At 36.9% G+C, this 12,143-nt stretch overlaps 1 protein-coding gene and 1 long non-coding RNA gene across 2 annotated transcripts; one reads left to right on the forward strand and one right to left on the reverse strand.

Annotated features, from left to right (window-relative positions):
- Positions 1 to 210: 210 nt before the first annotated feature.
- Positions 211 to 4,101, reverse strand: LOC112798108 (toMV susceptible protein tm-2-like). The gene is made up of 3 exons (XM_072215609.1): positions 3,463 to 4,101; positions 604 to 3,352; positions 211 to 483 (listed from the first exon to the last, which is right to left on the reverse strand). The coding sequence occupies exons 1-2, from the start codon at positions 3,948 to 3,950 to the stop codon at positions 676 to 678; spliced, it is 3,165 nt and encodes a 1,054-aa protein (XP_072071710.1). The 5' UTR covers positions 3,951 to 4,101; the 3' UTR covers positions 211 to 483; positions 604 to 675.
- Positions 4,102 to 7,593: 3,492 nt separating this feature from the next.
- On the forward strand, positions 7,594 to 8,899 carry LOC140178497 (uncharacterized). Its single transcript, XR_011871662.1, has 2 exons — positions 7,594 to 7,863; positions 8,414 to 8,899. It is a non-coding gene; the product is annotated as an uncharacterized lncRNA (long non-coding RNA).
- Positions 8,900 to 12,143: the final 3,244 nt, after the last annotated feature.

Below are 12,143 nucleotides of genomic sequence, written 5' to 3' on the forward strand. Positions count from 1 at the left end.
TTGAAATTTAGTGGTTTAATACTTTTGATTTGATCGGTTTTGACAAATTGAAATTACAAAGTTTGAAATTTAGTGTAATGACTCACATTCAGTAAATGATATCTGTCATTGTCCTAATACAGAGCAATGTTTCTTGGGGTCAAGAAAAACTGATATATATGAAAGTAGACATATGATGGAGTGATTTGGAATCTTAGCCATGATCAAGGATTTAACGCTATACACTAACAATATGAATTCATCTCATTTATGTTTAACATGAAAGAAATTACATGTCATTCAAACCTTCAACAGAACATGCACAACGTAAAAGCGAATGTGTTTGAGGAATTACCAAAATAGTACAAAAAAGTGTCACTCAAAATAAAAACAAGCACTATATTCAAATAAAAGAGAGAAAAGAAAAACAGTGCAATCACACTCCATTACAATACAATGGGGCTGCAGGACCACATGTAATGATATGTATTATGGAGGAGAGTTCTGCACAAATAAAATGAATGATTCACCTTATTAGCAAAAGCATAAAAAACAAGTTGCATGAAAAGGGTAATCATGTGGCATAAATCATATATATGCCTGTGCTTATGAGTAAATATATACCTGCTTTTGGGACAGAAGCAGTGACATTGACTTTCAATGCCTCAATCAATCAATCAATCCATCATTATCATATCATCGTAGTCGTCGTCGTCTCTCATCATCATCATCAGAATCAGGTTCAATAAAATGCAAGTCAAATTCAAGGGAAAGCATTCGTTCAGGAAGGGACTGCAACGTCAAGCCTAAGCACTGACGAAAGACAGCACTTCGAAGTCTAGACATCGCACCAGCTTCTAATGTAACACTTGAGACACTCACACCTATCATGATTAACACTTGAAGCTGCGGAAAGCTCCCAGCCCCACCACAATTAAGGACATATTGCTCACATATTATTTGATGTAATTTTAAAATTTGAAGGCTTCGAATCCGTCCCAAAGCATTCATGTCTTGGTCATTGAAATCCTTACAAGCCAAGACAATCTTGGTAAGATTTGACGGAAATCTAATTTTACCTAATGGAACTCTTTCAAAGACGTTAAGAAAAACAAGTTTCAGTTTACGTAGCTCGCTTAGGCGGAGCAGGCTCCTCAAGTTTTCGTCTACTAATTGACATTCGTCTTCACTTATCAGTAAACCCAGTGTTCTCAAGTTGGGAAAGTAGCCATTGTTGAGTAGGAGCCCTAATTGTGAATCTGCATAAACATAACACAGGGTTTGGAAATTCTGCATTCTCTCTTTTACCCTTTCATCTAACAACAACTGCTCACCACCGAGCCCGGGGCAACGAAAATGTCTCATTTGCTTTAACCCCTCATCAACACTTATTTTCTTTGGCTTCCAAATGCAATTTACTTGTATTGTTTGTAAACTCTGAAGCTTAAATAACCGATGTAGAACAAGACAATCCATTTTCAAGAACTTGAGGCTTTTCAACCTCTCCAAGTCCTCAGCATTCTTTTCATTTGGTAACCCATCGAATCCATTCAAATATAGCACATTAACTGGGCAACCTTCTGGAATATGATGTGACCACCCGTCGACATCTCCATAAACGAACAAGGAACAAGTGCTTGAATGATTACATGTTACCGAACATGCATAGGATCCTTCGCTCCTGGAAAAGGTAAACGTGCGAGCATTGTTACTGTTATCAGGGTTGTCGTTACTCACCAATATGCACAGATCGCGGATGAGGTCGTGGATCTGACATGCTTTCACGCCTTTGCCATCACTCCTCCTCTTCACAACCTGTACCAAGTTACGATCCACCAGCTCCTTCAAGTATTGCTCACCAATATCTTCAGGTTCTATCAATCTTCTTCCAGTTTGGATTGGCTTTATGAAGTCTTCTGACATCCAAAGTTGGATTAAGTCTCTCACCAGAATCTCTGCATCTTCAAGAAACACACCAAGATATAGGAAGCATGGCTTCATTTTCTCAGACAGATCATCGTAGCTATACTTCAATATCTTCATCATCTCTTCACCTTCCTTGTCTTCAGCAACAGACCAGTAAGGGAGCAGGTTCTTGATTTCTTCCCATGCATCCTCTGATCTCTCCTTCTTCGCGACAATCCCGGCTATGGTTTTGATAGCCAATGGTAAACCTTTGCAGCTTTCGAAAGCAATTGATCTTCCAATAAGCTCTAAAGGAGGAGGACACTCTTCTCTGCCAAACACCTTATTGCGAAACATTTCCCAACTTTGATCTTCATCCAACAAGTGTAGTTGGTGGTGAGGCTCCTTTGACCTTGTATAATTCGCCATTTGATCATTACGAGTAGTTACTAGTATCATGCTGCCATTGTTGTTATCCGGTAAAGGACCCTTTAGCTTGTCCCATACGTTTGCTTCCCATACATCGTCAAGCACTACCAAATACTTTTTCCCATTCAAACGTTTTCTCACCATATCTTTCAACTTCTCTTCACCTGCATTTTCATAGTCAGCTTCGGGTACCTTCAAACACTTGAGAAGTTCTTTGAAAACTTCCGTTGGCATGCACTCTTTGGAAACGGTTGCCCATGCGCGGCAAGGAAATAGCTCTCTGGCCTCATCGCTATTGTAGACCTTTCGGGCAAGGGTAGTCTTGCCCAACCCACCCATGCCAACAATGGAAACAACATTCCTAGCAGAATCTTCTTCTTTGAGTTGATTAATTATTACATTGAAGTCTTCCTCCAATCCCACTACATTTTCTTCCATCATAGTAGAGCTTCCTCCGTTGCCTTCGAATTCACCTTCATCGAAGCGATATTTCTTAATATCAACACCAGCATGCTCATCTAGCACATCTTCATATCTTGTTGTTATGATGATCCTACTGCCAGGACCAAACCAATCGATTTCTCCAGCTAGTGATTTCAGTTGTTGTATATTATCAACATCATCCAAAATCAGAAGAACTCCTTTTTTGCCTAGTCTTCGTTTTATTTCAAAAGATCCACTGAATGTGCTTCCGATCTTATTCTTTACCTTCTCTTTCATCTCAGAAAGAAGCGTTTTTTGTAGATCTTCTAGGCCACCGCCACTTGCATTTGTTTTCTTACTGATACCGGAAAGAAAACTTGCAGATGCAAAGTCACACCTAATCTTGTTATACAACTCCGCAACAAATTGACTTAGGTCACCATCTCCATGAATTCCCAGCATCAAACGGCAAGCATGAGATGAACCAATCTGTAGAAGTGATTTTGCCTCTTCAAGTTCAGAATCACATCCAAGTGGACGGTGAATATACAGAGGCAAAGGAGGAAGTCTTTTTATGACCTCTTCGACAATCTTGTTAATAGCCATACCAAATGGTCTGCAAAGAACATACACATTTTCTTTGCATTTTAACTTGTCTGATCTTCTTTTATAGAAATATATAAAATACTAATATTCAAATGAATCGTAAATAAAGTAGCTACTCACGTATTCTGATCACAGCGTTGACCATAAATCTTGCCTACTTCAGACAAGGCTGACCTCCATGCTTCCAACTTGTGATTGTATCTGCCTTTTTCTTCATGAGCAGTCATGGCTTTTGCATATTCGTTGAGCTGGTACTGCACATCTGATCTTTCCACATAGTAGTACACTGGTAACACCGGTCGCTTCCTACCATTCTCCGAACATTCCATGATCTTGACGAGTTCATCAAGGCACCACTTGGAGGTTGGATACTCATCACACGGTATAAGAATTGACATCCTTGAACTTTCAATTGCTTCTAGAAGAGCACCTTCCAGCTCCTTGCCTATTCTCAGCTTGTCGTTATCTCTGAAGGTGTCGATTCCGTTGTTGATCAAAGCATGATAGAGTGCGTCTGTGAATCTGAGTCTTGTGTAGCCTCTAAAGCTCAGAAAAACATCATACTTGAAATGTGATACACCTTGATCTGATGATGAGGAACCTGCCATAGTAACAGTCTTTGGAAGGATTTAATTGCAAAAATAAAAATCAGCGAAAGATACAAAAGCAATAGAAACAGAAATGGAGAGTAGGTGACTTGACTGACTTCTGAGGTGGCTAGACCAAAACAATCGCTAAGATTGTTAAGGACAAATGTCCAATCTGAAAGGAACACGTGGTACTTTTAAAGAGCCTAGACCAGAGAAGTTAATTGGGTGTGAAATTGTTAATGGACAGGGATAAATAGTTTAAATCTCTAATCAAAATTAATTAAATTTTAACTTAGAGGGATTGTTATTACCTAATTTAATTTCACTGCCTCCAAAAAAATGAACTTATTGTTATCAGCTTATTATTATTAAATATTGTATCAATTTTGATCATAAATTGTTGCAGAATTTGCACTTTTTAAAAATTTTAAAAAAAGTGGGTTACAAAATAAGTTTTTAACATCATTGTTATATTTTAATTATAAAAAAATGCTACTAAAATGGTTTGATTTTCACATCTCTCTTTACAAATTAATTTAAACGTCATGATCCAATCTGGCTGTGACGCTTAGGAAAATTTTCCAAAGCAAGCTTTAGAAATTGATATTACAGAAAATAGAAAAAAATAGAACTTCCAATTATGCTAAAAAGCAACACATTTTCAGTCTCATATTTAAAACATAATCATCATATTTACATAAAATTCGACTTTAATATTACAGCAAAGCATAATCTATTAGTTTTATCAACTAGAATATTTATAAACAACATATTCAGTAACTAATGTCGGATCCTGTCTGTGTCACATAGAGCAGTTTAACAAGTCTATAGAGCTTTAAAACCATTTACACAAAACATCAAGCCCTTAAACAGTAAAGGGCTCACCAACACAAACAAAATTAGAGCGGAACTAATGAAGTTGGATTAGGATCAATGCCCATATCTAAAAAAAATGAAAGAACAGAATAAGTTTTTGCAACTCAGTAAGTAGAGCATTTATAGCCCTACAAGCTAAGAGACAGTTGTATAATTAGTAAACTCTTAGTTAAAATAAATTCACTAGTTTAATAACAGTGACAAAATTATACTCAAACACAATGATAATTAATTATAAATATCAAATATTCAAACTTCTTTATTGATGGTAATTAATCAGTAGCTAAGAGAATGGGGGTTGAATCTTAGCCCCTTTATGTCGAATATTACTTTCTGATTTTTAAAGGAACTTCAGGAGATATTTCTGCTTTTTGTCTCATAACAAGTCAAGAGACATTTTCTTTTTGTCTCGTAACCGATTAGGAGATATTTTTCAATTTTGTCCCCAACACAATAAAAACAGAACAGGAGTAGAAGAGAAAGAGAGAATCACACCCAGAAGTATCCTGGTTCAGCTACTAAGTGTAATGCAGCCTACATCCAGTCTCCATCACAACAGTGATGAAATTTTACTATAATCATCAGATTACATACACCAATTTTTTCCTAGAATCTATCCAACCCTATCTAGGACAAATCCAGATTCTATCTCCAAATCTGAACTTGACTTGGAGTCCTACCAAACTTTCAACCACAAAGTACTAACCCAACTTGTATGGAAATCCCCACAAAATCATGAAACACAACATACAGATATACAAAGAAACTCTGAGACATCTATGACTTTTTTTCTAGTATTGACCATTACCTTTTTCTTCTCACTGGCTTTTTCTTACAAACCTTACCATGTTTGCCTTTTACCATGAGACTTAGACAGACAACACTAAGAAAAAGAAAATAGAATGAAACCCATTGAAGGAGAAGAACTCTGTTAGCTTATGGTAGCTATGAGAACTTTGTGCTTTCTCTCCTTGTCTCAACCCTTGGCCGTTCATCCTTATTATAGAAGGGGAAGCTTCTAAGGTTGAAACTGGTTCAACCAAGCAACTTCTTCTCCAACCCAGAGTAGCAGCGGTTCAGACAGAGAGAAGAGAGAGGAAAAACCGAAAGCAAACCAACATGCATGTACCTCTCTCAACCTTTCTCATCAAGTTCCTTTATTCTGAGCCCTTGATCTTGACTTTGACTCCAAGAAAGAACTCTGACCCTTGATGAACCTCTGACCCTTGACAGCTTCACGCTTTTCATATTTGCTTCTTCCTCTTCTGTAGCTCCAGTAGCTACCTTCTATCTTGGAATAACAAAAATGAAAATGAGCTTTAGCCACTGAGATCTTCTTCTCTGACCAAGACAGATTTTTCACGCTTCTTGGCATGGAAGATCTTGAAGCTCTTTTTGAAATCTTGCCTTCAATGGCAAAAATTTAGCCATACTTTGCTTCAAATCTTCCTTTTCTACTGGCTTTCTTCATTCTAGCATTTTCTTCTTCCATAGGCCACTGTTAACTTTTTCTCTGATAACTTGTTTTCTTTATTCTTCTTTTGATTGAATGACAATCGAAAATAAGAGAGAGAGGAGAGAGAAGATACAAGGAATTCAATGTAAAATTAACTCAATTTAATTTTATGTTTTGGTTACCTATGCAAGCAATTAATTCATTTGAATTTTGAATTCCATTCCACAATCTAGTAGGTAACCGAGGCTTGCTTGGGGTCTTTCTTTCTTCCTTCAATTTGGACCAAGGATTTGTTGGTCTAAGAAGAAAATTGTTTTGGGCTGTGTACTTATTTCTTGGCCCAATTAGCTTTGCTATCCCTTTAAATAATTTTCTAATTAATATATTAATAATATTTGATCATCATAATAATTCAAGTTTTTCAAACTCAACAATCTCCCCCTTGATGACAAACATTATTAAGAATGAATTGAAAAGGATTAGGATTAGAAAACTCCCTTAAAAATTTGGCCGAATCCTCCCCCTTTCAATTGATCAAATTGCTCTCCCGTAAGGTGTGCATATATCCTATGGAAGCAGTACCTGTAAACATGCTTAAGCAGTTCCAAAAAAAAATTATATTTTTAAAACATGGAACTTTAAGATGCAAAACCATATTTATCAATTAAGAGCTTGATTTTTGAGCAAATATATTTTTATAAACATAATCAAGGCTCAAGTTGTTATTCTTCTAATAACATGCTGCTCTTAGAAAAAAGTTGCACTAGCAAATTTATGAAACAGAGTAGGACAAAGTACATTCAGAATACATAGCAAACAAAGCAACTAGCCGGCCTTCAAAACAGAGCAAAAATGATGGATCAGAGCAAGGCCAATAAAACATAGCACAAATAATAATTAAAATTAGAGAATCAGCCAGCAACCCTAATCTTAATTTCAAATCATCCAACCCATTGCTTCTCCTTTTTTCATCAAGGAAGGAACCTGCAAAATAGATGAGCTTTCGCGCCTCTTTATAGGACCTGACCATTATGCTGGACATATTAGAGAACTCTGTAAGGACATCTTTTATTGTTTCTGAGAACCGAGACTTGTCAGAAGAATCCGGAGGAAGACTTTCATCCAATGTTCTGAAAACCGGACCGGACCGGCCGGTCAAACCGGTTTAACCGGGAACCAGCACTATAAACGGTCCGGTCCATTATCCAAAACCGTTAGAAAAAAAACCGTACAAAAATCGTTGAACCGGCAGAGAACCGGTCGGTTGGACCGGACCGGTAATCGACCGGTTCAAATAAAGCGACGCCGTTTTCTATTTGTAAAAAAAAAAAACGAAACAGATCCGTGAAGGCGTGAAGTGTGAACCAACCCTTATTCCCCCAATTCATTCGTCACTCAGTCACACCCTGGATTGGAGAACTCTGAACTCTGAAGCAAAGGGAACCCTAGCCCTTCTTCGCCGCCGCCGGTCCCAGGTTGTCAACGCCGCCGCCGTCCCCAGGTCCTCAGCGCCGCTGCTTCTTCCTCTTCCCCGTGTCCAGAACCCAGTTGCTCGGCATGTCCTCTTCATCTTCACTGGCTTCTCGACATGGAACCCAGGTTAGTGGCTTCTCCTCTTCATCTTCACTGAGGGCTCGGTCTTCTTGGTTTGAAGTTCCGAAATTGTTGTTCTTCGGTCTTCTTCTTCGGTATTCTTCTTCAATTTTTGTTCCATTTTTCTTCAATTCTTCTTCTTCGGTCTTGGTTTGAAGTTTGGTTCTGAATGTTTTGTAAATTGTAATTTCCTGTTGTTGATAGATCTGTCTTGTACTCTTGAATTTGCTGGTTGCTGATGGTTGAAAATTTACAAATTTGCAAATTTGTATATGGTTTTGAACTTCTGATTGCTCTGTTACTCTGTTAAATCGTGTATTAAAATAAACTTACTCTGTTATATCATTTGTATCAACCAGAACACCTAATACTTACTCTTTTATTCTGTTTTAGTGTTTTCTAATTGCTCAATGGCTCTGATAGTGTTTTACTGGTTCACCAGTTGCAGATGGCTCCTAATTTTTTTGTTCATATTTGCTCATGGTCTGTTGCAAAAATTAGAAATCAAATCATTATTGAAATTTTTTTTATTTTTGTTTATCTTTATTGATTTCAGGTTTAGTGTGGTTACTTTATGCTTGTTTTATAATGTTTGTTGCTGGATGAAGTGTGCTTCACTTGGCATGCCTTGTATCTGATGCTGGAATGGTGGAGCTGCTCCTACAATTTAGAGGGAAGATTGCAACTGCAAAATTACTTATTTTAAGGTAGTTATGTCAGTAGTTCTTCTATCTTTTAGATGATGTACTTTATGCTCTAAAGTGCAACTTGCCAAAGGCTGCCCTAAGAGGAGACAAACCCATTCGTCTTCATACTGTGTGTCCTATATATTATATGCCTTTGAAATTATCTGTCCTAGCTATGAAGATCTACCCCGCCTCTTGTTATATTCTGTTTCTGCACTTGTAGTCACATTTCTTATCTTACTTTATGTGCTAAACATCTAGTTCATGAGAAACTTCATAGAATTAAGGCTAGTGAAACATTGTTATAATTTACTGGATAATGCATGTTTTTCTAAGTAATACATATACATTTGGTACTTTTCAAGTGTTTCAAGTGATAACAACACTCGAGAGCATTATATTTATGCATGTTTTTTTTTATTGTTGGAATCAGCCACTTTCTGAGGTAGTTATTAAGGGAGAGGGCATTTATTCAGTTTCATTATGATTCATTTTGTGTTCATTTTTGAGATATTTGTTTGGTTGAATCAGACATTTTTGTGAATATGATAAACACATGATTTGGTATGTGTATAAAGTATAAACTTTTTCTCGATTTCTTACGGTACATACAATTAAATATCTAAATGACTTATGGCTTGAGTTTTATAGTTTATTTTCTAATGATTTATTAGAATGTTGTTAGTTTATAATATAATGATAACGCGTATTCTATTCTAAAACGGTTTTTTCGGTTGAACCACCGGTTAGACCGGTTGAACCAATAAACCAGTGAACCAGTAACTAAAACGGTTTGATGACCGGTCCGATTTTCAAAACCTTGCTTTCATCTTCACTTTCAGTGAATACTGATGCCTTGGAACTCTTAGTCTTTTTTTCTTTAGCAGAATTGGGAACTCCTCCGCCTTTGATTACAGTGACCATGTTCTCAACTGGCTCATTGTTGAGATCCACATTAAAATACTTAAAGATACATGTCAAAAACATACCATATGGCAAATTGGATTTCTTTTCACTGCGGACACAGTCCCACATATGTCTAATCATCAGATAGGCAAATGAAATAGAAGCAGAGTTTAGAATTGCAAACAGCACAAGGTTGTCACAAATAGTAACCTTCTGGTAAGAGCCACTTTGAGGCATCAAAATATGAGTGATGATTCGGTGTAGTAAGGCTCGCACAGGACCGAGAGCCTTATGGGTTAGATTTGTGCCATCAAGAGCAGAAAAATTTTCACACACCGGAGTCAAAGCAACTTGAAGGAAAACACCAGTATGGTTATCCCATTTACCAGACATGTATGCCCTGGCCCTTTCATCTTGATACCCTAGAGCAGCACTTACAGTATCACGATTCAAAGTGAGATGACCTTTTTGACATATGAATGCAGTGCACCATCATGAAACATCATGTTAGCATAGAATTCACGTACCAAGTTTGGGTAAACTAGTTTTTGAACTTTGAAAATAGGAGACCATTTCAAATCATCAAAATATGCAATGAAATTAATTCCTTTTTCAAAAAGATTTTCAAGATTAACCACATAAGAGGCATAGAGATGACGATTTACCAACACTTGGGAGTGAAACTCAAAAGCTGCACAAGATATAAAGCGGAAAGGATCAAAGTGAGAGTGGCTTTTACCATATTTATTTTTGAAGTCAAATGAATCAAGGTTGGAAGGTTCTCTGGTGTCATGAAGGATAGGCTTCTTTGAATGTTGAGACCGACTTGAGGGATGAGGGGTAGAACGTCATGGTGGTGGTGACGACGGACGTGGAGATGGAGGTGATGTGTCTCCTTCTTCTTCGGGTACTTGCTCCTTTCCCTTTGAACTTCTCTTTGATGATGCTGCTTCCTGCCCTGTTAAAGTCCTTACATGGATTCCTTTTCTTGCCATGGAGTCCGTAGAGTGAGAAGAGGGTGAAGAGGTCGAATGAGAATGAATGTGTATGTGTATATGGGATTGTGGACCTTTAGATGATGGAGGATTTTGGGTTGTGGGGGTTCGAGTGCTTCGGCGAGTGGCAAGTTTCTTTCTCATGATGAAGAGAATGGAATGGAGAGGGAGAATCTGAAGAGAGGGCCGAAGAGAGTAGAAAGTGGAGAGAAGTTACATCATCATAAATGCTTAGTGGATGAAAACTCATTTAAAGCAATTAGCATTTAATAAAAACAGTTTTAACAAGAAATTAAAAATTAAAAAGAATAATTAAAAAGACCTTTTCTTGAAAGGTGGGAGGAGATATGGGAAAAAGATTTGATTTGACAAAAACTTCCTTTTAAAAGATATGATGTGAAATCCTTTCAAAAATAAATTATTTAAAAAATAATTTATTAAAAACGTGATTCCAAAAAAATAATGAGCCAGTATCATGGAATGGGCACAAAGGTGGTTGAACGGACTTGAGTCCAAGATATCATATTTTAGTCTCCCCCTGTGTAATGACTTGTTCATCATGTGCCTAGATTTGTCTCTCTGCTGCCTACGAGATAAAAACAAACAGAGGCATAAAATTCACATTTTTTCAATAAAACTTAAATCCATCATCCCCAAACTGTTCCTTAATGAACAAAATCTATCTTCACACAGTGGTTTAGTGAAAATGTCAGCAAGTTACTCTTCAGATTTTATAAATTGGATATCAATAGTACCCTTTTGCACATGTTCCCTAATAAAGTGATATCAAACCTCAATGTGCTTGGTTCTAGAGTGTAGTACATGATTTTTTGAAATATTTATTGTACTCATGTTATCACAAAACAGAAGTATACTATTGATTTTCAATTTGTAATCTTCCGATTGAGTTTTTAACCAAATTAATTGTGAGCAACATGCAGCGGCATATATATATTCAGCTTCAGCCGTTGATAGGACAACAGTAGCTTGCTTCTTGCTTGACCACATGTTTAGTGAGTTTCCAAGGAAGCAACACATTTTGGAAGTGCTTCTTCTATTCACTTGATCTCCCGCATAATCTGCATCACGAAACTCCACTGCACAAAATTCATTAGATTTAGGATACCACAAGCCAAGATCACAAGTGCTTTTAATATATCTAATGATTCTTTTAACGACTGAAAGATGGGATTCTTTTGGGTGAGATTGAAACCTTGAGCACACACCCTCATTTTGAACAATATCCAATCTAGAGGATGTAAGATACATGAGAGATCCTATCATTCATCTATACTTTGTTTCATCTACATCTTTTCCATTTTCATCTTTGTCAAGTTTTGTGTTTGGATGCATAGGAGTTCTCATTGGTTTGGAATTTTCAAGACCAAATTTTTTATTAACTCTTTGGCATATTTACCTTGGTGAATAAAAATACTGCTAGGAGTTTGTTTAATTTGAAGACCAAGAAAGAAGGTTAATTCTCCCATTAAACTCATTTCAAACTCACTAGTCATAAGTTTTCCAAACTCTTCACACAAGGCTTCATTGAACGAACCAAACACAATATCATCCACATAAACTTGAACAAGCAAGATATCATCATTAGACTCTTTTATAAACAAAGTAGTATCGGTGGTACCCTTTGAAAATTGTTTTCTAACAAGAAGGCACTAAGCCTTTCATACCAAGCTCTTGGAAC

This window comes from Arachis hypogaea, chromosome 14 (genome assembly GCF_003086295.3).
Source record: "Arachis hypogaea cultivar Tifrunner chromosome 14, arahy.Tifrunner.gnm2.J5K5, whole genome shotgun sequence".
Taxonomy (NCBI): Eukaryota; Viridiplantae; Streptophyta; class Magnoliopsida; order Fabales; family Fabaceae; genus Arachis; species Arachis hypogaea.